Genomic DNA, 25,490 nt, shown 5'->3' with positions numbered 1-25,490 from the left:
TCCATCACATTTCTATGTGAATGAAAATACAATTAACCATCTGACTGAAGGTGCATGCTCGCATGTGTAATTAAAATATATGAAATAATTACGCAGCAGCAGCTGAATCAGGAAGACTACTGAATTAAAGGAGAACACTAGCAGGTGACTAAATAATTAAACTTCTTCGACACCTGCTCTCTCTCTGTCTCTCTCTCTCTCTCTGTCTGTCTGCCCTTTCTCTCTCTCTCTAATGTTGGCAGGCAAGAATCGCCCTTTCAACGATTGACAGCACCATATTAACACAAAGCCTGTGAATTAAGTACTGTACATAAATATCTGCTGGTCTGAATCTGCTTACTGAATCAGAAGGAAAAGACCCAACCTGAATTCAGCCTGTGCAGAAAGTAAAAGCTGCTTTATCAGTGTGTTTTGTTTCCATGCACATTTTCAATACAGTGAGTGTGGCTAATCCATTACAAAGATGCTACCTTCAAGAGGTCTTATGCTTTTTCTTTCTCTGAAATTGTGAGATGTATTTGGATGTCTGTCTAACTTTGTTATTCTTAATGGCCTGTAAGGGGAGCTAAAGGAATCTATAGTAGTATAGTTTTGGTACGTAACCACTCGTCCCAGGCTCCTAATGTTCCTACTTTCATTGTTTCGCTGCCCTCAATGTGAGCAGCTATTGAAGCTGTAGGGAGACTTAGTCTGCCTATCTCTGTCTGTGAGCTGATCGCTTTTCCACCAAGGTTTTCCAAGAAGGTTCCTTCTTGTAGAGGACAGCTGGTATTTTATCAGGTGTCTGCTTTATTGTTTCTTTACAGACATAAATTCAGCCAGGCGGTTCGCAAGGCTGCAGGAGGTGATCATGTTCTGTGGTCTGTGTTTGTGATAGTCTGTTATTACTAGCTCAGAAACCCTGGTCTCTTGATACCACGACATGATGAGGGAATACTAAATGAGTTCCTAAAGGAGCACACACAAACACAGGCATACTAAAGTGTGTCTCTCAAACTTGCATATATTCTTTTCAATATCCTCATGTTCACAGCTCACAGTGTAAATCCTTATTGATTAAATCAGATTGAAATGTGTAAAGGTTTGAGTGTTTTATGATCAGTGAATTAGTTAAAGATTTATTTGAATGGATTGATTTTGATCTTAAAAATGATTTGTTTTTCTGTTTTTGTTCTCCCTCCTACTATCCACCTGTCTCAGGTAATTCTCAAAAGTGATTTACACTAGGCTGACAGCTGGACTGATGGTAGGTGGGTTTTTCTTCTTCTGGTGTAGGCCATTTATCTTCTCTTTGCCAATTACATGTTCTTCTGTGCATACTTTTCTTTATTCTGCTCACCTCTTTTGTCTCTAAAACTCAATCTGTCTTTAGGGTGCTGATAATTTTCTTAGTCTGCATGTACCTGCTTACTGTAATCTTTGAATTTGTTTATCTTTCATCTGCATCATGCTAGCAAACCTGCATCCAGCTTGTTTTCCTTAATTTTTCTGTGTTTAGTCATGAAACATTGGCCTATAGCAAATAATTCAGATGTGAGACAGTCTGTCTGAATCTATCGTTAACTACTGGAGTACTTATCGTATATTATTTTTTAATTACAAATTTGAGGTTATTGATTCATATTTTTTCTTAAGTACATAGTAATGCTGTCCAAACTTTAGACTGTTAATCATTAGTCTCTAATCACACTTCCTGCCATTTACTTGACATTTTAAAGATGATAATGGTCAGAAGTCAATGAGTGCCAATATCTGGATCTTATCAACATTTCCGCCTCTCATAATCTATCTCCTCTCTCTCTTTGCTCAACCAGCATAGCTACGTGTTCCTGAATCAAAGATACATGCTCTCTCATTGGATTCATCCCCCTGAATGCCCCTGAGCTGATCCAGCCCTCCATCAGACAGCCCCATCTCTACTTCCACTGTTCTCTGCTGTACTGTTTTAGTCTTGTCTCCTCTACTGTTGTTGTCCTGGTCTGACCTTTCACATGAGTGACAGAAAGTGAAGGAAGTGGTAGCATACTGTTTAATAGGACAAATCTTTGCAGCTATTAGGGAAAGTTCAGCAGGGCCATATGCAGCAGGGGGACAGTCAGTGGGTTGGCCCCAGTTCAGTTCATGACGCTCATGCAGTAAGTTCTCTAGGCCCAGGGTTGAAGAGGGCCTCACCACAGTCAGTGAGCCCCTCCTTAATTAAGATGAGCCAGAACACCAGGAGAGCATAGGAGTAATTGGCTATGGCCTGAAACAGCTGTTCCAGCAGCAGCGTAAGCGCCTCTCCCTCTCTCGCTCCACGATTACTTCCTTGTCTTCCTCCTCGTCTTCCTCTCTTGTATCAGCAGGTGACACCTCCACCTTAGCCCCTGAGGATGCTTTGGGGTCCTGCTGTCTTGATCCTGACCCCTTATTTGCTCCTGTGGTTCCTTCTGCAGCTGGTCAGGGCTCATTCGTGGTGTGCATGATGAAACGTGGGACCAGCCTGCAGAGCCGGCGCAGTAAAGGGTCTGGGTCGGGATCGGGGAGTGGAGATCGTGATACTCTCCTGAGAGGTAGCCCCCAGGCACCACACCGCCGCAATACCCACGATCCACAGCATCATATCAGCCGTCCACGCTCTTCTTCCACCACTGACACTACACCCAGCAGCCCTGCCCCTGGGTACACCAGCAGTGATGTGGTGTTGTCATCAGGTTACCAGTCCACTGAAGAGACAGACAGGGTAAGCGACAGCAGCTCATTACTAATAGACAGGATGACACTGATATGTCCCTTTTCCTCTTTTATAGGATTCAGTGAATGTTTGTCAGTGAACTGTCAATTAGAGGTTCATCTTGCTGCTGATGTAACAGCCTGTTGTTTCTGCTGGGAATTTGCATTTTGTCGTGATCACTTCCTTTGTAATTGCGAAAGAGAGGCATCTCACAAAAGGCAGAATGTACATTTAACATAATGAAAAACTTGAAAAGCAATTTTACATGGGTAATGTTTAAGATAAAATTTATTAACTTGTCCTTTAAAATAAAATAAAAGTGCTCTATCCTATGCTTAAAGTTAAAGTTACTTTTTTCATGAGACCAGTGTGTTTAATCCAGAGATCATTAAGAGGAGTAAATGGAGTGTTATGCCACTTGAGTAACTTGAGTCTGTTTCAAAAGCGTCACTAAGCCATGTGAACGTTGTGTTCCTTGCTGCATTGGATGTGTGGCTGACTAGCCACGATGGCTTTGCTTCTGCATTTTTTGCATCTCCTTTTTTGATATATTTTCGGTATTTAAAGTTGAGCCTTGTCTTGTTTAAATATACGTGGACAAAATTGTTACATATAGATGACCCATGTATTTTCCCCCAGGCGTGTTTACTGACATTCTGATATGTAATCAGTTTGTAATCAAATTGTTTAGAGGATTTAAAGCGAGCGAATGGGTGTGTTGACAGCTTTTTTTTTTCAGGTGACTGCTGCAGTTTTTTTAACATTTTTTCAATCTCCCACTGTTTGTTACATGTGTGAAATGACAACTTCAATTTTCAAAGAATCGGGTTTTAAAAACCCATCTCTTAAAAATCTACTAGAACTATGATGTAAGGTTGCGACAGCCAACAGCTACACAATAAATAACCACTTTCTTTAAAGTAACTGGATATTGTTTAGACAAGAACAGCGTAAGTCACTTGAAAACCCACAAGCAGTGAGTGGGAGCTCAAACTGATCTTTATTCATGCTTCTGTAATACATTACATGGTTACAATTTAAGATCTGCAAAACAGCACAAGTATAGAATATGGAAGAAGCAAATAGCAACACATCTAACATTATGAAATGTAGGTGTCATGCCACAAGAGGAATAAATCTAAATTGAAAAATAAATTGCATAGATGTTTTTTCTATATCGGCATATGTTTCTTAAAGCCTCACAACCCTTAACAATGTAATCTTTAAACTTAACCTCATGTTTTGTGTTTACAGCTAACTTACTGTAGTTACTCTTGACTACAGTTTGTTCTGTCTGCCACCAGAGGTCCCTGTCAGATAAGCTAACCTGCTCTCACCAGCACTCGCCTTGGTTTTTGTGGAGGTTGTGTTTGCATTACAAACTATTTTTTGTTGTAGATCTTTGGGTTAATGAAATAAGCCATGCCAAAAACTCAGTATCAGTGTGTAAGAGAGAGTGACCGTAGGCTAAGTCAGGTATCAGGTAGGAATTTATATCCCTGTTAACTGTCAGCTTTGATTTGTGAGCTAAATGTATTATAGGCCATCCCCGTACCATACTCTGTATCCTTCATTTATGTGTTTCTCTTATGTGTCATCACCTAGTTGAGGATGAGACAGGGTTGATAGCTAGACATATATGCTTCAGTAGCCCTGCTGCTGTGAGAGATGACCATCAGCCTTGCTCTAATCTATTGTTTGCCCTTGGCAGAGGTCTCATTTATCTCTAGCTAACATCACAACCATGTCTCTGCACAGCAGAACAATAATGTCATTCAGGTCATCCCAGCAGTTGCTGCGGTTACGAAGAAAGTTGCTGCAAGCTGCCTAGAACTACGCCCCGCATTGGTTGCCATAGAAACATCATGGTCGACCTTGAAGGTGTATGACATCCTGTTGTTAGTGTAGGTTGATGGGTGTATATCTTGTGTCAGAAATGAAAATCATTGTGATAAATCGTCATTTCATGGTCACCCTCAGTCTTCTTTCTTTTTTCTTTCAGCATTTTTCATCATGTTCCCCCCCTGCCTTTTTCTTCCTGTTCTTCCCCCCTTTTTTCCCTTCATGTCCCTCCTTCTGTCCCTGAAGAGAGTTAACACAGACATTCAGCTGGTCCCTCCTCCTCTCCCATCTCTTCCTTCTCTTTCTCTACCACCACCTCATCTTCGCCCCACCCTTCAGCTCACTGACAGGAAGCAGAAGGCAACCTTGCCTCATTGTAGACTGAGTGAGAGCTGAGCATTAGCTCTGTTTGACTGTGTTACCAGTGCTGTGTTCACAAGAGGATGTGGAAGGGTGTGTACATGTGTGACTGTAAAACCTCTCTTCGCCTGCATTAAAGATACTGTGTGTGTGTGTATGTGTGTGTGTTTATTGAAGATCAATGTGCTTTGACAACCATGTGGTGTGAAGATCTTATGTGAGTGACTGTGTCTGAGGGAAAGCAACAAAGCTCAGGGGATCGCTGTGTATATGATTAGAGGGCAACACCATTTAGCTGTCTTTATCACTGCTCGCTCTCCCTCCGGTTTGTCATCTCACTTTCACTGTCTCCTCATTAGTGTTTGCATGATAGATGAGCGCAATGTGGACTAGAAATGTGTGTGCACATGAATGTTTGGAGAAGAGGGTAGCGTGTGTGTGTGTGTGTTTAAATTTGGACTGTACGATGTGAGGCAGTGTGTACTTTGGAAGGATATGAGCAGAGAGGAGTAGAGCAGGGGGTCCAGCTGTGGGTCCATCAGTTAGTCAGGATGGTGCAGCGCTTCAATCTTCGTAGACAGTACTCCAAGGTAAGCTCAAAGCACACAAACTTGTTTAGTCAAAAACATGTCTGTGTCTTGCCATCTCCATGCTGCATTCATGACCAGAGACTAAAATTCTTGCTGCAGGTAAAGTCTTTATTATCTTTAAAATGGCTGTATGGATATTTTGCACATCATTTTCTACCTCTCTGTCTATCTTACTTTCTCACTCTCTCTCCCACCCATTTGGTATTGTCTCTTGATCAGAGGTTTGAGCTTTCCTTTTGTTCAGGACAGCAGACAAAATAGTAAAAATGGACTCTACAGCAGGAACTGTGTATACTGCATATCAGCCAGTTGACAACATGAAAAAGTACTCATTGCACAATTTGTGCATATCATGATTTTCTTAATGTGAATTCATTCATTATTAGGAACGTTGATCAGTACAGTAAACAATTAGTCTGTATTTGCAGTTTATCTCACTTCTTGTTAAACAGTATCTCTTTGAGCAGCAGTTAAACCAGTAGCCTTTAGAGTTGATTACAGCCATCACCAAGAGATCTAATTATTGGTCAACTTTAGGTATGATTATTGCTGATTATGGCGCATTTATGACTCATTTGCAATACTAGACTACTTCAGGATGTACTGTTTGTCTCCATACATGTGATGTATTTATTTTCTTGATGTAATGCTGTTAAAGAGAATAGAGGTGCTGTGTAAAACTCAGCATTAGGTCTGTTAGGAGCCTGCTTTTCTACAGCTGGTGCTCAGCCTGTGGGATTAATTACATTTAGCTTTTGATAAATTCATTGACTACATCCTCTCATCTAGTTCTGTATAACGGTGATGGTAGATGTTGATATGCCCAGAAGCATCAACATGCCCAGACTGAAGCACAGTTTCTCTCTGAATGGAAGGTCTGCATAAAGATCGATGGAGTCTCATCTAGTTTGGTCTTTTCCCTCTTATTACAGGGACAGAGAGGCAGGAGTGAAAGCAGTCTGACCGAGTGAAAGGCTGGAAGGTGCAAAATGTTTATTGCAAGGTTTGAAGACTTGTTTAAGACAATAGATAAGGAAATACAATAGAGTTTGTCTTAGTGGGCTAAAGCTACGGAGCTCAGATGCAACAGAAGCCAAGCCTTGAGGCAAGTCCTCTCACACCATACGATCTTTGTATGTGAGAGAGAAACTAAAGCTGTTTTTGTCTTTGGAGAACATAACCTCCTTCAGGGCCTGTCTGCAAATTTTCACTAACCTGTCCTCTCCAAAAGTGGGATGTTGAAATATTGGACAGGAGGGGGTTGGGTAGATGGCCCTGTCTGTTTCCATGAGGCCACATCTCCACCTTTTCTTCTGTCTTCTTGCAAATCCTTTGTTTATTGTTTATCACTAGATTTTTTTTCCTTCAGGGGCTTTTTAAAAATTCAAAACAGTTCAGAGGGGCACAATTTAGTATTATTACCAATGTGTTTTAATAGCTTCATTTCACTGAAAATATATGCATCTTACTTATTATGATCTGTTTATCTTAAAACGTTGTGTCTTGGGGATTTGTATACATTGAATAAATTAAGGTGTACGGGTCTTATACAAAGGATTCTGAGGCAGGCCAAATATGCCAAACTTTAATAGTTTAAAATTTAAAGATAATAATTTATAATAAAGAGTCATATGAGATTGTGTTAATTACAAAAGCCCTTCTAGCTGTGAGGTTGCAGTGCTAACCACTCCACCCCCATGCTGCCTCATAAAATAATAATAATAATACCATTTTGCCTTTTTTATTTTTTATTTTGTCTTTGTTGACTTATGAAGGAATTGGTGCTCATGTAAACTCCACAAACATTGTCCCGTAAGAGAGAGGTGCCAGTGGGAGGTAGTGAAAATCACCCTTTTTCCCCGAGGCTTGTACCGTCCCTGTCAGGTTAACATCCTAATCTCCGTACTCTCATCAGCTCTCACCTCGGCAGGCTACTGGCTGTGTGGTGATGAAAGTATTTGTGTCCTTTGCAGCAGGTCACAATTACTCATCCTATAACTGTTTTGGTGACACTGAGTTACTTTATTAAGTTATTGGAGACATTTTGGTAATCTGCAAAAGACAGAAAGAGACTTGCTAGGTCACATTAATTTATATGCTGTACAAGCAGGGCTGCAGATACTTATGGCAACTATCTTATCCAGGCACAGCTACAGCAGATTGCCCTCTAGTCATGGTAAACAAAGGCACAGGAGCACACACTCAAACCCATGTATAATCAAACAACTGAGTTTCGATTGACTTGCAGCAGAGAGAGACCCATACACACAGCCACAGGGATGATAAAGCAGGTTGTCTTAGTACGCACTGGAGGTGATGTCATCACAATGCTGTGTTTGCTAACTACCAGCCCGTAGTAAATTGTTTTTCATGCACAGTGTGTGTGTTGCTGCTGCACGTACCATCTTGACTCGCAATAGTTTACATAGTTGACATTTACTATGAGACCTTTTACAGTGCTAAACTCATGTGAAGAATTAGTTTAAAACTGCTAAGGGTACATTGGTGGCGTTTGGTTTGTACTGACTTTTGGACAAGGACCAAAAGCTTGATCTTTTCTAATGTGTTAATCTCCCTACCACGCACTGTAATCCTTCCCACTTCCTTCTTGTCTTTTCATTGCAGATAAGCAAAAGTATTTTGATTGTCTTTTATTCTGATGTGTAAAGTGTAAATATTGCCTTGCCTAGTTTTTTCCCAAAGGTAGTAAGTCTTCTTCTTTTGTACTTCTCTGTTGTATCATGTTACTAACAGTGAGCTGTGTGTACTGTAGATTAATCAAATTCTTTAATGCTACTGAAGGGGTTCAAACACCATTTTCTACATTGTATTGCAATTGAATGCCCTAATTTAGCATTTAAAGGGTTTTCCTGGAGAGTGCTGTCTACGCTTTTCTTTTTTATAAATATCATACCAGCCACTGAATTCTGTGCTATATGATGCCATAGTGGTCAGGTTGTCACACTGCATAGTAACTGCAGTCATATTGTAAGAATTACTGTGTGACTGCCTTTGGTCCCCCAAAAACACAAAACTGATCATAGGTGCACATCTTATAAATGCAGTTTACTGTAGGATAAGGTTAGTCAACATTCATTGGACAGCCAAAAGCCTATGAATGTATCTAAACGATGTATGGAGTCGTTAACACATCATATCTATTTATGCATTAATCTGAGAGGTCACCTGTATCCTAAAAGGGGGTTCTTCTTACTGAAAAAGGTTCTAGATATGCTACTCTGCGTGTTACTCCAGGTTTTCACTTCTTCAGCAATTTTTCTTCCTTCTCTCTTTCTGTCTTTAGATCCTTAACCTCACTTTTTATCTTCTTTAGCTCTCTCTCTTCCCATCTGTCTTCCTCTCATCTTTGTCCAGCGCTCACACAACTGACGCCAGTGGCGAATCTCCATGGTAACAGGGTGATGTTCAAAAAGGGGTCAGAATTCATTTACCCAGAATGTTCAGAAGTTCACCATCTAATCTCACGGCTACCTCATCAGTCTGTCTGGTAGCTTCTTAGAATGACAGCTTATTAGAGTTTGAGAACAATTGCTTACTCAAATTAGACTGCAGTGTAATGCACCGAATATGCCACCTTTGGTAAAAAATGTTTGTTAGAAAACTTGTGATTAAGCTTTCTCTTATTAACTGTTTGAAAAGCCAGTGTTGGATGACACCTTACTCCTTAGATCTCAGTGCTAAAATGCCACTGTTTCCTGTTTCTGTTATGACACATGAGAATTACTTGATAACTATCACTGTCATACACAAAAAAGAGAAGTTTAGTAAAGAAAAATATTTATTATCAGAATTATCAGACATAATTCTCCTGTTTTTCAATTTAATGAAAATAAACAAACTAAATAGATGTACTGTATATGTTTTGCTCTACCATGTAAATCCAGAGAGTAGTCTTGAAACAGATACTCAGAAAGGCTCAAATGTGTTTTGTGTGTGTGTGTGTGTGTGTGTGTTTGCGTGTGTGCTTTCCATCTCTCCACCCAACTGTTTGTGTTCCCTTTGGAGCAGCCCCAGCCTGATTAATTAGGTTGTTGAATATTCATGTGATTATACATGTAGGCCAACGCCCTTATCCGGTGTTGGCTGTCATTAGCATACACAATGCTGGGAACATTTTAGATGCTACAAGCACACACACACACACACACACACACACATATTAACACCACAGTTTTACAGCTTTATGTATAACAAATATTTTTGTGTGTGAAACCTAGCATATGCAAGGGTGTGAAAGGATGGATTAAGAGAATAGTTTCAAAGGGAGGTGGAGTATAAGAGGTGGGTGGATCATCAGGATGGATTGAGTAATGAAAAGATTGTGAAGTTGAAGCCAATGTTATACCTTTATAATCTGGGTTTGAATGAGTCTGAAGGAGTCTGGTGCAGCTTACTGCCTTTTCTGAACCAGTGTCAGGCATTTTCAATGACATTTGTTTGCCTTAAGACTATAGCAAATAAACCGAAATGCCTCCTTCATTTAGACAAAAAATCCAACCTAGTGAGAAAAAAATCCCCCATGTTTATTGCTCCATAAAAATCCTAGCATTTTACATTTTTACCAGGCTTAAGGTCTAGAACATTTAGAAGTTTTTTGTCTGTGCATAAGATTATCTGCAATTATTTGTACATGTCAGCAGTGAGTCACTATAGGTCCTCCTTTGTTGGGGGGATGTAGGTAGTAGCCTCATATGTATGTTGTTATTTCATCTATTGCAGAATTGCCATTTGGTCAGTCAGTCACTGAGAATGTTCTGGTTAAACTTGACCTGTCTGTTCCTCAAACAGGCTGAATTCATTTCTACGGTCTACAGTGGGTTCTTTGACTCAGGAAACAGACGGGTTTAGCTCCAGATATCAATTTCTTAGCTTGTTTCATAGTGTTGTCACAATAAACCCAAGATAAACCTCCATACCAGTAGATTGTTTTTAAAGGGAAATTGCTCAGTCTAAGACAGAAAGAGCAGACTGAGTCAGAAAGGGCATTCTCTGCATCCCTGCCACACCCTGTTCAAACTATATCATTTGTGTGAATTTGATGAATAATGGATAAGACCATAGATTGCTAAGCTCAGCTCTGCTCTAGTGACCCACTTAGAACACATGCGTGCAAAAAATTTAAATCTGATCATAACCTGTTCAAGGTTTAAGTTTAGGGTTAGTCTATATGTCAAGCAAAAATCATCATAGGAAGTAAAATTTTTCTACCTTTCTACCTATGCATAACCTCAGAAAGCCTCATTTTCACACTGTAAACTTACACCCAAACCACTAAAACAATATTTCAGTGTATTTGCTATTCTTCTGACAGTGGCTTCATTTGAAATGTACCTAAGCATAAGCATTTTCTGCAAGTTGACAGACACAAATGTTTTATGATCTGACATTTCCCTTAAATCCCACTTTACCTAATTTCATCTCATGATCCCCTGTCTTGACATAATATATAATTACAAAGGTTACACCTTTTACTGCCCTCACTCATGTATTTTCTGCAATTTATCTTCTTGGGATGTGTGTTTTGTGGGTTGATACTGTGGTCACCTGTGTGACTGCCACATCAGGTCTGAATTATGTTAAGTAGACGACTGTGTGTCTATATGTAGAAGTAGTGATAATAAAAAAATGCAATGAAAAACAAGGGGCTATTGACAGGAAACCTGTCAGGGCATGGTTTGAGTTAAAGGCAGACCAGAAGCAAACTCAGTTGTCCATACAGCAGATGGTCAGGTAGTTTGTGCTCTACTTCCCCCTGGTGGATTAAACCTGTAGTTGGCTGTCATATTCTACCAGTAAGACTCTAGTTCAGTGGTTCTCATTCCTGGTCCTCAATTACCTCTGCCACCGACCAACTGTTGATTATTGTCTGTACATCGGGTGTGTTCAGTCAGTCAGAACCTGGAAGATACCTTGATATATCTGAGATGAGGGTGGAGAGGAAGAAGTCAAAGTTAATTGGTATCTTCCAGCTTCTGATTGTCTGAACACTCCGGATCCAGGCATTCAGCAGTGGGTAGAGCAGGGTTGGTTGGTAAATAAGCAAGGAGGGGCCCCTGAGGACCAGGTGGTCCATGGACTTACCAACTCCGGCCACTCTATAATCACTCTATTAAGGGGACAGCTGTACCTCACAAGGGCAACGGGACAAATCCAGATAATATAGATTTTATACTATTGTCTCCTATATTCTCGTTTTGATGATATGATATTCCACATTCCTCTCTGAAATGACAATTCAAGTCTGTCAGAATATATTATTATTGAAAGTATATTTGTATACCTGCTGTGTTCATTGTGGGCAGCAATATGATGCATCAGACACAGAGCAGTAAGTATTCCACTTTCTAAGTGCTCAGTTTGGTTTCAGTTCTGGAGTACAGCCATTGCCACTTTCTTATCCTTGTTGGTATAATAGGAAGAGCACAGTGCACTTTAGGTCAGCGCGCTGTTGTGGATACTGGGCCATCATTAATTATTACACCCATGCTTTTTCAACTGTGATAAATAAAAATGTCTGCTGTGAAAGGGGACTGTCAGATTAAACCTTAAGAATTAACAAGTGTATTTCCTGAGTTACTAATTTAAAGTAAGGGAGAAGATACAGTATGCTTGTGAGTTCAGTTTTGGAAGATAACCTCAGTACATGGGACAGCCACAATTGTTTCATTAGATAATCTGATTGGGCAATAAGATAATACCTTTTAATATTTTTGTTAGATAATAGCTTTCAAACATGGATGAGAACTTTTTATTAGCCAATTGCTATTCTTCCTTATGTGTCCTCCTGTTGTGTCCTGCTGCTTTCTTATGTCCCAGTTCACAAAGTGGAATCTCAGTATAAATTCAAAGACTGTATTCAGATCCCAGAACATTCAACAAGTCTGATTTAAAGTCTTGGGCCAGGTCAATATGGGGCCACAATGTGTGGTGTGGTGGTTGAGTGAAAAGGAAAGCAAATAATCATTTAGTGCCAAAAGTTGGAACTGTTTGTGCTAGATTCTTCATCTTCCTACTTATGAATAGGCTGGCAGTGGGTTTGGGCTTGCATACCACCCTGTGGTATTGTGCAGTATGCAGCCAGACCAGCTCTGCATTTTATACTAGTACCCTTTCTCTTTCCATGTTGCATAATCTAAAGGAGCTGAGTATAAACAGAATAAGCTCCATCCAGTCACCACCACTGGACAAACCTTGTGTCTCTCCTCATACCTCACATGAGACTTACCTTACCATCACATACAGTATATAATACCATATACACTCATTGATTAACTTTATTTACATTTCTTTCACCAGATTTACCCACAGTGACTGACTCAATCACTATCATCTGCACTTTCATACTCATATATTTAATGAATTTAAAACACTAAAGAGTAGATAGTCAGCAGACAGAGACGGTCTGACCTTTCTGATGTAAAACTGGTGCTGTTCACTTTTATCTGTTTTTAGACAGACAGCGTGATTGAGACCACTTCATTTTTTGGTTTATTGTTATTGTCCGTTGTTTGTTTTCCTTCCTGCCTGGCTCTTGCTGATGCCAGTGTCAGAGTTGTCTACTGGGATGTTCCACGCTCTCTGACTTTGCCAGTCATAATGGCCCCTGTGTATAAAGTAGTTTATGTAACTGTTGATCACACTGGAGCTTAGACTATGAAGGACTGAAGACCCTGGGTTGAAAAACCGGGCTCCTTTTAGGGGGAGGGCATTGTTCAAAAAGGTCTGAGCCCTGTGTCATGGTTATCTTCAGTCTCAGTTTTGAATTACATGCAGTCCATGCAGACAAAGCTCTCACTTTTCTGCCTTTACATAAGCTCTTACACCCCTTAAGCCTGCCTGAGTGTAACCCATCACAATTTATAGGTTAATTCTGTACGTAGATGTCTAATTTTACAGAAAAACAGGTAAAGTCCCTAAACTTGTTCTTATTATAATAGCTTTTGCCTTTATTCAAATTTAAGAGTTTCTCAATTTGAATTGCTTTTTGTTTATCATACATAGTCATTGTGCTTTTAGTCTTGCTACATCAGAGCCAGTCTCATCCATTTGTCAAGATTCTTTTAGAACTTTTTTAACTGTGTGCCACCCACGTGACCTGAGCTCAGCACTAGAATGACAATGAGTATTGTGTATCCTCATGAGATTGCTGCTTCCTCCATGTGCTGGCTGAAGAAAAACATGTTGTCATAACATTTGATTAGTGTATTGTCCTACTGATAGTTTAGACAAGTTTTGTATAAATGTTATGTGCATAACTTATGCTACAATGCTCCAATTCAAGAATCCTACACATGAAACCACTTGATACTGTAGTGTTCTTAAGTCTACTGAGAGCTCGACCACATCAGTCATTCCTTATTGTTTTTAAAAATGTCTTGTTTTTAATCTTCTAATGCTTCTGTTTACCTATGTAAAGCCATTTGACTTGCCTTTTTGTTTGTAATGCGCTATATAAATAATGCACCATCACCTTGCCTAACCAGATAAACAGGCTTTCCCTGGTTTTTCCACATACATCACCAGATCAGTATGGTATAACCCCCTTACAAATGCTTAAAGTGTGTGTGAGTGTGTGTGTGTGTGTGTGTCTGTGTATTACCATCTTATATAAAATGACTGGCAGAACATTAATTTTCTGCCAGTTTAAGCCACAGCTTTTCATCATCTAGTTTTGACCAGCTAATATAGCAGTAATAACGTAAAACCTCCCTTGAGGCACACATTTCTTTTTTAAGCACCCGTTGCTTTTCAAAACATGAGTATACCCCCCTCTGTGGTTTTGTCATTGTGGGGGCCACTCCTGGAATTGAGGTTTTGTTAGTAATGCATGCTACCAGAAACTGGAGTAAAGACATCCTGAGTCAACCTAAAGGCTCGAGTATTCCTGGACTGACAGGAGCTGCTGGGGGACAATTGGCCTCCATATGAGAGTTGAACCTCATATTGGAATGAGGCTGAGAGGTGTGCAAAGAATGTACGATTTGCATTAGTGTTTGTTATGCAGTGTGGGATTCCCCATGATAAATCTATGTTTAAGTAGTAGTGACACAAACTAGGAGTCTACTGGTCCAAATCAGTCCAGATCTGTCAGTCCAGGTCTGTGTTAAAGGGTTGTTTATTTAAATTTAATTTAAAAGACTAAAGTATAAAGTATCTATGTGAATGGAGGCTTCTGCTGTTGGAAAATCCTAAAGAAAACCTACGGTAGCTATATTGTTATGAGGTTTTAGAATTAATACCCATCCTACCATAGCAAAGTTGGGACTAGATTTAGACAGATGGTAACATATGTGACTTGCACTTTCATGTGAGCAGTTAGTTTCTCCTATACAGTATATGTAACTAATAGTTTAATTTTGGCCCTGAGAATTTACTAACCAACTGCTGTCTGTTCACATAATTTAGCATGCTAGTAGAGTATTACAAAGGCATGCTTGATCACTTCTTTCATCGGTGGAGAAGTGTCACAGTGACAATTAAAGTTCCCAGTCATGTGTGCACACATATGCATAGTAATAAATACCTGTTTTATAATCATCATGACCATGTAATCTGTGTAATCTGAGTTTTTTCTTGGGTTTTTTTCTGCCTAAATCAAACTTCTCCACCTCTTTGCATGTTTCATTTTTCACAGCCGATGTGAGAAACATGCCAGTTTAAGGCAGCACAGCATCTCATTATGTCTTCTTAGTCATCAGCAACACTTGGTCTGGCTTTGTATGTTAGTGCAGACAGGCAGCAGGTGAATCACTGCAGCAAGATCACTCAGGAAACTGATTGGTTGTGACAGTCAAACTGTGATAATTGAAAGGTGGGAGTGGAAAAATGTTCTTCTCTTCTTTCTGCCTGAGCTAGTCACTGTTGTGGTCCTGAGCTGGCCTAGTCCAATAGAAAAAAGCCCCCTTTTCCCCCCATAAAGCCTTCTCACAACCTCTCTCTCCTTTGCTCTCTCTCTCCTACTCTGTATCCTTTTCAGTGACAGCTCCTGGTGGGCTCCCTTTTTTCCCTCTCTGCTCCCTCACTCCCCTCATATCCGTTCTCTGGGTATTTGCCTCTATTTTCTCTCTCTGAGGATTTTATGCCTGACGGACTCTTTCAACATCCGATTAACTGTCTCGACTCTCTAAACTCCAGATCTTCATCGGACGGACCATTTGCTCCAGAGGAGTCCTTGTTCTCCCATTAATTCATGTGGTCTGTGGGAGTCGTACTAGTTGAAGCGCATATATCCGCAGGCTCTCTGCTGGGTGTCCTCTGGAGTGTGTGCTTGCACTGAAGCATAGTCATGGGCTTTGAGGAGCGGCTGCTCGGTGAACCAGCAACACAACAGTCTGCAGATAATAATAGTAATGGTTCATTGCTGGAGGGATTGGACACTGTATGGATTTTGGATATTCAGTTAAGGCAACAGTAACTCCTAAGAATCTCTGCTTCCTTGTTGTCAATTGGAATATTTGTTTAGTACATTTTGACTCAAGTGGACTGTGAATGAGAAGTGTCGTGAGTGATGACTGCTCTTCAGGGGCTACACTCTTCCCCTCTCCTCTGGCTGTGGTTGTCTCCTGAGGGATGCACTTACTGATCAAACTGATAGAAAAAACTGAAATCAGTCCAAGCCACGTGCATGCCTTTCCCCATCATGGAGGTCATCCTCAACCTGGTAACTGCTGACACCTCTCCACTTCCTACTTTCACCACTGTGAGTTCTGACCTGTATATAGTACAGTATGTATGTGCATATGTGTGTCATTTCCATAATCAGTTTCTCAGTCATTCAAGCCAATCTTGTGAATCCAAAAAAATCATCTGCTTTTTATGGCTATTGTCTGTGTGTTAGTTGTCCTCTGTTTAGTAACAAAATATAAAAATGTGTTAAAACTGTGGAACCTGAGAAGAGATTCTTTTTTCTCCCAGCTGTTGATGTCTGAACACAAATAGCTTTTCTCACACTCTAAATTTCTAAGAAATTCCCTGGGTGGCATTAGCTCTATGTTTGTTTTTGAGCCTGTCTGCTGTGCATAATTATTAGCGTAGCTTTGTGTGGTGTGTTAATTCATGAGTGCATGTATTGAGTAAACTGCTCCCTGTCCAGCATCACATGGAGTTATGTAATTTTCCAAATTCGGTGAATGGGGTTCATTGTTTCATTGGGCCACACTAGTTCCCCTAATTTCAGTACTGCTTAATTCTACTAGGTGGGAACAGTACCTTGGGAAAATGAGAAGGCATAGTAGAAAATAAGCTTGGGGCAAATTAATAAATAAATATTGCAGGTACTCTTACATCATGCATATGCAATGAACCCAACACTTTCAGGTTCAAACTGATAAAATCTTATCAGTTTAATAAGAGGTCTTGGAATCACCCAGTACTCTCGTGTTGGTCCTATGATAACTCTGTTCACTTTCTGATCCCTGGACTGTAGGGTTATAGATCATGCTAAGTAATCTGGAGCGTGAAGTTTAGCCAGGCAAAGATAATTGGCTTTGATGAATAAGCGGCAGTGGTATAAATGCTGAGCAGACTGTTGTAAAATGCATTTCTTTGTAAGTGGATGGATTGCGGATCGTATTCAAACACAGGTCTAAGTGCCAAAATCCCCTGTTTGCATTGTCCACCATAGATCCAAGGTCCTGTCCCTCATGGATATTGGACTGTAGATAAGTGGGGTTGGAGAGCCAGCTAACCCAGCCTACAACTGCTCATATGTTGCATTGTGACAAATCAGCTCTGAACATTTTCCATACTCCACAGAATGCTGTCATAGGAGAGGTGTACAACAGAAGAGATTTTTGAAAGAAACCTTAAATTAGAGTGTCCTGTTAGCATCACCCATGCATTTTGACATGTGGAACTCCAGCTTTACAAGAAACATAAGCTGACATCATAGGGAGCTCATAGCCATTCCATGCAAGGCATAACAACCAACAAGGTACTGTACTTTTTCACCCATGCATACAAAAAGCCTGACCTCGACCACAAAGAGCTTAATATTTTTGTGTAAAAGAAAATAGAAGGAAGGTAAGATAACTTGTTTCATACACAAATGTTTATATTCAAAACAAATTCAGCACAGCTATTGCTTTTGATATGTTTATGCTAAATACTGTGTTCAAGATTATGGTGTACTGGATGTTATATGGCGAAACCATAACAAATGTTGGGAGAATTTTGTTTCATCTTAAAACATGGTTTAAATACAAAAATTAGCAGTAAGCAGCAGTCAGGGAAGACAATGGATTCAAATTCCATTTACCCAGGTGTAGATATCAGTGTGTTGCAAGACATTTAAGAATGTGTTTCATTCTTGTCCATCAGAACATCTTGACATTAACTGAACCTGAGCTTAACTGAACCTGAGCTTAACTGAGTCATCTGACAAAACAACAAATATACTGATTGCGATTTAGAAGAGAGATGATGTCTGAAGCTATGTGGCCCAAAACAGTGGATAAAGCTTTATGAGACCATCAGCCCATTTGCTGCTCTATGACCTACATTGAGTAGACAGGAATTTGGGGCATATGTGTGTCTTATGTGACTGAGAGAGATAGAAATTGGGTATTACAAGATGTTCTCGTTGTGTGTATCTAATTATGTGTCATGCATATCATATCATGCATTAGCTCAGTAATGTTTTCTAAATGACTGTTTGTGTGAGATGTATGGCCACAGAGTGTTTAGGTCTGACTGGGCTTTTCCCAGGCCTCTGATAAATCCAAGGTAATCAGGGTTGCTCTTTCACAGCTCTAATTAGCTTTACTTTAATCAGAGATTGTTGCACAAACAGACCCACCAGCAAGCAGTCTGCTTATGACATGGGTGGAGTGATAGCAGGCTCCTTCAAGTATGTGCGCGCATGCAAGGAGCCATGGGCTATTGGACAGGTCTGCCCAGACCCTTTGTTTTTCTGTCTCACTGATAAAGTCTAATCCGAGTGAGATCACGCGACCCCGCCCCCCCCAACACCACCACCAAATACACACACACACTTCCCCAACTGTAATTCCACATATACCCAGCCTAGAGCTAAGTATAAATGTTTGCCATTTGGCTACACAGGCTCCAGTGATGGAGTGCTTGTCAGTTCTTGCTTCAGTGGCTCAGAACATCAACATGTTTGGCTCTGTTAACCCTGGGAAATTAGTCTAATCCTCCAGCTCACCATCTTTAATTATATGCATGATTAGTTGCAGAAAAGCACTACCATTTGGGGATGACACCGATCATAGAGACAATTTGTTTGCTAACCAGAATGGGAATTGGGATGAAGCATGTCTTTGCTATGTGTGGTAAGATAACAGTGCACTTAGCCTTTTAAAAAAAGGACATCATACCTATGCAGTGACCAATCATAGAGAACATATGAGTCATCTGTAGAGCTGTAAAAGTCAGGGTGCATCTTTAAAAACCACCTGTGCTTCCTTCGCTTATGTAAATGGATCAGTTAATGGGCATTGATTTGATGCCCACATGTACAGGTAACTGATCTTTCTTATCATAGTTTCTAAACCCTCTGTCTTGTCAGCATTGCAGGACAGTTCAGATCAAAGGCCATATCTTTAGTTAGAGAGCAAATTGGAAAGTCTTTAATGCTTGCCCTCATAATTTTAGTAATCTTAATTTGTTTAGAACTTTTAGACTTTGCACCTCTCTGCAATATCACCTCTCAGTTCTCTTCTGTTTCAGCCAAAGAAGCTACTCTAGTTCTCTGATTCATTTGCTCACCTAGGCTGCATGGCAAGAGGATTTAGTAATGATTAGACTACACAAAACATTTGTTGTCTATATTGACTTGTGGATGTAGGCTTTCTTCTATTTAACTTCATCTGTTTGTTTAATACTATCCAACAATTTTAATGCTGGGTTACCTCTATAGCCTTCTCCAGTACTCAGAAGAATGTGCCCTAAGCTAAGTGTGTGTGGTAAAGACATGCCAGACTGGTTTTTCTTGTCCTGCAGTACTCCTCACTGTTGGCTGGCAGAGATACAAACAGAGACCGAGAGAACTGATAATGTCTGACATTGCAGCCCAGATTTGCCGGTGTGCTCATTAGTTTCTTGTTTAGCTCTGAAATAGGGTTTTCTGTCACAACTTTTCTGTCTGCTTGTGTTTTTTACACTTCCCTGTAATTATTTATAATATATCTTAAAACAACCATCAGTTCTCATTTTCATGGCACAGCTCTAAAGCACTCTTGAGCATGCAACAGTGTTTATTTTTGGGGGCTTGTGTGATTTTTGTGTTGCTTATTTTCTGTGTGGTTCAGTCATTTCAGTTTGTTGTTAACTGCCACATACAGAATGATATGAACAAAATTGATACAAATCCCTGTTGACACTAAATGTTGTGTGTATATGCAAAACATATAATATCAATATAACCTACAGTAGATATCAGCTCTTCTTTCTGTATAATAGCTGTGTATATTTTATTATATTGATTTAGCTTGATATATTTGTTTGTATGTTTGTATATGAGTCATTCTTTGAATGTGTCCACTGCATGTGGTAGAACTTTAGATCCTTCACTCAACCGAAAGTAAAAATACTGTATTATTAAGTACTCCATTATAAGAAAGTCCCGGTTCCATTGTAGCAATTAAGTATAAGTAGGCGAAAATTATCAATTGTCAGTGTAATTAAATGTGTGTAAATCAAAAGTTAAAGTGTTTGTACTGTAACTGAGAAACTTTCCTCTTTGAGTGTACAATTCTATATTGTATTATTGGAATAATATACTGTGGTTGTTGGACTACTGTTGGGTAGTTTGTTCCAAGTACTTAATTACTCAAGTACAAGTATTGCACATTTCTTATTTATTTATTATTTTATATCAATATCAGCCTACTATCAGTTGTATTGTGTTAGTATGTGACTTTAGGTAGTCTGTAATTAAACCTCATAAACCGAAAAGTCCCACTGAGGATCTATTTTTTCTCCGTGAGGAAGATTGTCGCCTGCTTGTAGCTTGCAGGATGATGTCACCCTCAGCTGAGAGGGGGGGGGGGGGAGGGGGAGGGGGAGGGGGGTGGCTTGAGGCGGAGCTTCTCTCTCTGCCCAGTTGACTGAGTTTCAGGTGCGCTTCAACTTTCACAACAAGCTCAGTGCGTTGGTGGGGCGAAAGTTTAAGGAATCGGCCCGACACCGGTCGCTTCATTTTAACAAATCACCAGAACAGATGAAAATACACAACTCGCCTTCACTTTGCGGAAAATGCACTGGGAACAGCTTCTGCGTTTGACGAATGGAAAGGTAAGCGACGCTTTTGTGGCAGAGGATGACAAACAAATGGTGGTAACGTTAGTTTGGGGAGTAGTTTCTCTGTGACCTACTGCCAAACCCTTGCGCTGAAAGAAGCTTTTTTTTTCCCTGGGCTTCTAGTTTTCCCCAGGTTGGTTTGTGGTTTCTGTTATTGGATGCGATGCCGTCATCAGTGATGCTGTGCGCGCACAGGTGAACGTCCGGTGCGTTGTGTTTTTACCTGCTGTATGTGGTAATAAGGCACATGTCTGAGCAGTGACTAACTTTTACTCTTCACCAGCCCTACCTTTTGAGTCCCCGTGTTGTGGGGTTTAGCCGTGCATGCTCAGTGTTTTTGTCCCGTGAGTTCAGGGTTGCCACAGCGGATCATTGTCCGCACAGTTTTTACGCCGGATGCCCTTCCTGACGCAACCCTCCCCAATTTCTACCGGGCTTGGACCGGCACAGTTGAGGATGGGAATGAGCTGTTCAGTGTCTTGCCCAGGGACATTTCGACGTATAGCCGGGGATCGAACCACTCACCATGTGGTCCGTAGACGACTGCCATGTTCAGTGATGGGAAGAATATTTACATAACCGTCCCCCCACACTTAGCAAATAATTTAGTATTGTGTCAGTTCTTCCCCTAAGGTTTTTGAGGAAATGATGAATACTGTGATAGGGGGTGCTGAGTTCATCATCTACTCGGGTTGACTATATGTAGTTTTTGAAAATGCAGGAATAACTCAATTCAGATTGTGTGTTTTATTTTTATGCTATTCCTTCTTGGCCTGTTGGTAAAATCAGGCCAGTATGTGAAAAAGCAACACAGACAAATACTCTTAGTTTGTGGTAATGTTTTAAACAAAAGTATAATATCCTGTTGTGCACTAAACAAAAAAAATACAGATATAATTCATTTTTTGTCCTTTCATGCTTGGTTAGCCAAAAGGAGGAGTGTTGAGCATAGCTCTGAATTATGTATGGATGTGTTAAAATGATGAACATTTAATTTCTTCCACTTTGTTTTCTTTGTAAAGCCTTGAGTTTTGAGTGTTGTTATCATATGTTCTTCTTCAGACCAATTGACTGAAGGTGACCTTTTTAACTTTGTCATTTTTTCCCGTCTTACCAGGCAACTGATTGCAGAAATGCAGAGGCCTCTGTTTTCAAGCATGTCAGCAAAAACTAAAAAACCTTAATGTGCAACTCATACTTTTTCTTCCCTTTTCTCTCTTTTATTGTGCTCTTTGATTCCTCATTCCATGCTCTGACCATTTATCTGCCACATCCTCTTCTCAGATTGACCGGCTGGAGGTAAACACACTGAGCCAAACACCCCTGGCTGTGTCATGTGGGGCAGACAGTTCATTCCTGGGGGGTGAGGATGGCACCCCAGACCCTCAACGCACCAAACAGGCTATTGCCCAGCTGCAGCAGAAAATCCTCAAGCTCACAGAGCAGATTAAGATTGAACAGACAGCCAGGGATGACAATGTTGCAGAATACCTCAAACTGGCCAACAATGCTGACAAACAGCAAAGCACACGCATCAAACAGGTAGAATAAAGACTTGTGGTTATTGGTGTTTAATGAAACTATTTCTTCAGTGAAAACTTAATTTAATTTTCATTTCATATACTTAACTAGTTTAGTTAAGTGTGTATATATATATATATATATATATATATATATATATATATTTTTTTTTTGTATAATTTATCATTTATAGTGGAGAGTGAAATTCTGTTCTGTGGCTGTCAGGTTTTTGAGAAAAAGAACCAGAGGTCAGCACAGACTATCCAGCAGCTGCAAAGGAAGCTGGAGCACTACCACCGTAAACTGCGGGAAGTGGAGCACAACGGTATCCCACGCCAGCCCAAGGATGTTCTGCGGGACATGCAACAGGGTTTAAAAGGTGTCGGCGCCAGAGTCACAGGTTTTAGTGAAGGCGTGGTGGACAGCGTCAAGGGAGGCCTCTCCAGCTTCTCCCAGGCTACCCACTCAGCTGCAGGGGCTGTTGTCTCCAAACCTAGAGAGATTGCCTCGCTGCTTCGCAATAAATTTGGCAGTGCTGACAACATACCCTCACTCAAAGACTCTTTGGATGACCCCTCGGTGGAAGAAGGTGTGTCAGTTGCTGGTGGACGTTCACTGGGCATTGCTGGGCATCATCTCCAGTCCAGTCCCAAGTATGGAAGCGAGGATGACTGCTCTAGTGCTACATCAGGCTCAGCAGGGGCAAACAGCACAACAGGAGCCCCTGGAGGCCCCCCCAGTTCAAAGGGCAACACATTGGAGAGAAGCCAGATCTCTAGCTTGGACATGGTGCTGCAGGAGCTGCATGAGCTGAGGGAGAGTCAAGTGAGACTAGAAGAGAGCCTTGATGGCTTGAAGAACCACTATCAGAGAGACTACACAGTTGTTATGCAAGCTCTACAGGAGGAGCGCTTCAGGTAAAGAAACAAAAGAGAACATACGAGAATGTGTGTATCCTACATTCCTGAAGCATTTAATTCAAAATTCCCCTAAATGTCTCTAATCAGGAAGAGCTACTATATTTAGACAGGTATTCCAAAACATGTGCATGTGCTTTAAACATGGTGAGGCATAATCACAGCCAACACCTGCCCAGCTTGTGCTCCTGAACCTTAATCTGAGCGTCATATGCATACAGTAAGCATGTACATGTTGTACATTCATTATGCAGAATCAGAGTGGCAAGTCTTACTGTTTTCTATGTATCCTGTGAAAAAAGTACTGCCAAAAGTGCAGTAACAACGTGGTTTACTATTTTTCTGACCTGCATTAGATTGTTAGCCTCTGCACTACATATAAAATAATTTTATTGTTGTTTAGAGATGGCAGCTTACCTTTTAGTCTGGGTCTTTCAAAAAAATCAGACACACCTGCACAACTCACAAGTGTGCGGTGTTATTTCAGCCCTTCTCCAAGCGTTGCAAATAGACTCAGACATATATGTGAAGTCTGTGTTTTGCTTTGTCTGTGGGCAGTTTGCCTTTAAATACACATTCACATTCCTCCACAACGAGGGCAGAGGTTGGGGGGCAGTAAAGACAAGCAAGACAACAGTAAGTAACAGGAGTTAGTTTTTGTTTGTTTTTTTGAAAAATGTGCATTTCTGCCTACAGTGGTCTTTTTTGGTCCCTTAAAACCAAAAATAATAGGAAACAGGATGTCCACTGAAGAGCTCTTTTCAACCTGCATCTGGGGAATAATCATTCAAAAATGAATAATTTGGCTAAATAGTTCCTTAAGGACTAAGCCTATCCTTAGCATTGCCAAGACTTGCCAAATGTGAATTAACTATAACTGCAAAAAATATTTATTTGCCTTGTTGTTGAAATTACACCAGAAACTATTAATAATTAGGAACATTTTAAGTCAATATATTGGGTCAATGTTCTCAAATACAATTAGCCGCTTTATTTCAGTAATGGCAAATTGAATATATTTGGGCATTAAAGATTCCGCCTCCTTTTTTTCAGATATTTTATAGGTTCTAAAACAATGACTTGAGAAAATAATGGCGGAATTAATGAATATAGATAAAGGTAATTGCAGATCTCCGGATTCATGTATGGAAACTTTTGAGCTCATAGATATTATTACTTACCTAAAATATTCAGTCATATAGGTAACAGACAGAGACAAACATACACATGGAGCTGTCTCCTGTATTCTTGTTTTATGTTGTCCATCCAATTGTATATGTGCCTGCCAAAATAAACAGTGGTATAGATCTCTCTCCTCCTGCTGGGCACATCTCATTGGCCAGTCTGGTATTGCTGACTGCCATGATTGGCCAGTTGGATCAGCAGATGAGTAAGCATGACCTAATCTTGTCGGGTAAAGTCATCAGTTCAGTCTGGTGCCATGTGCTCACATGTCCTTAGGGTCTGTTTTTACTAATTCCTGCATGTGTGTCTTTGTCTAAGCTAATTATGCCGGAGAGTTTCATGTGTGTGTTTTGGTGTCTGTATTTGTGTGTTCAGGTGTGAACGTCTGGAGGAGCAGCTGAACGACCTGACAGAACTTCATCAAAATGAGATCCTGAACCTCAAACAAGAACTGGCCAGCATGGAGGAGAAGATTGCTTACCAGTCCTATGAGAGAGCCAGAGACATCCAGGTTTGTCAGTTACGATAAGGTCCAAAAGCACACCCTCCCAGATGCCATATAAATAGTTTTACACATTTATGAAGTAAGTAATACTCTTTTAAACGCATGTTTTCATGTTACCTTGTTATCTTCCACTGTGATATTTATATGTTCAGACAGTCACTTGTCATTAATTCCTCCTCCCTGGTCTGTCAACCCCCAAGTTGTCAGTATACTCAGCTGCTGCTAATGAATCCAGCACGGTAGCTAGACAAATTGAGTTTTAATGGTTTTAATTGTGTAACAAACTGCTGTCGTTATTATTTTCAGGCTAAATTTTATTTTGTTCATATTCAAATTTGGCAATTGGTGTTTCATTTGGTCTTTAGCTTACTGCTGTAGTTATTACTAGACTGACATGGTCTGCTCAAACTGAATGCCAGTGTCCTCTGCCATAAAAAGGATTACCTCATTGTGCATGTTGACACTGTAAACAGTGAAAAGAGACAGTCTGGGCATTGACTTGTTGAAAACATAAGCAATTCTTGATAAATGACTCACGCAACACATTCATTCATTCATTAATTCAACCCGAATTG

General features: G+C 40.3%; 1 protein-coding gene across 10 annotated transcripts in view; it reads left to right on the top strand.

The window, feature by feature from the left end:
* tmcc1a (transmembrane and coiled-coil domain family 1a) overlaps nt 1-25,490 on the top strand; it is a 35,292-nt gene that overhangs the window by 7,188 nt on the left and 2,614 nt on the right. For 3 of the 10 annotated variants that reach the window (XM_067526192.1, XM_067526194.1, XM_067526195.1), the window contains 5 exons: nt 1,201-1,250; nt 2,436-2,722; nt 22,072-22,329; nt 22,534-23,225; nt 24,786-24,921. In XM_067526192.1, the coding sequence (XP_067382293.1) occupies nt 1,244-1,250; nt 2,436-2,722; nt 22,072-22,329; nt 22,534-23,225; nt 24,786-24,921 (1,380 nt within the window). In that variant the 5' untranslated portion in view covers nt 1,201-1,243. Of the gene's footprint in view, nt 1-1,200; nt 1,251-2,435; nt 2,723-4,132; nt 5,506-10,193; nt 16,226-16,290; nt 17,459-20,598; nt 20,782-22,071; nt 22,330-22,533; nt 23,226-24,785; nt 24,995-25,490 lie in introns of those variants that run through there. The other 7 variants (XM_067526196.1, XM_067526197.1, XR_010916286.1 and 4 more) reach the window with 6 other exon arrangements.

Source organism: Channa argus, chromosome 13 (assembly GCF_033026475.1).
Source record: "Channa argus isolate prfri chromosome 13, Channa argus male v1.0, whole genome shotgun sequence".
Taxonomy (NCBI): Eukaryota; Metazoa; Chordata; class Actinopteri; order Anabantiformes; family Channidae; genus Channa; species Channa argus.
The sequence above is the reverse complement of the archived record's forward strand: the minus strand, read 5'-3'. Positions and strand labels throughout refer to the sequence as shown.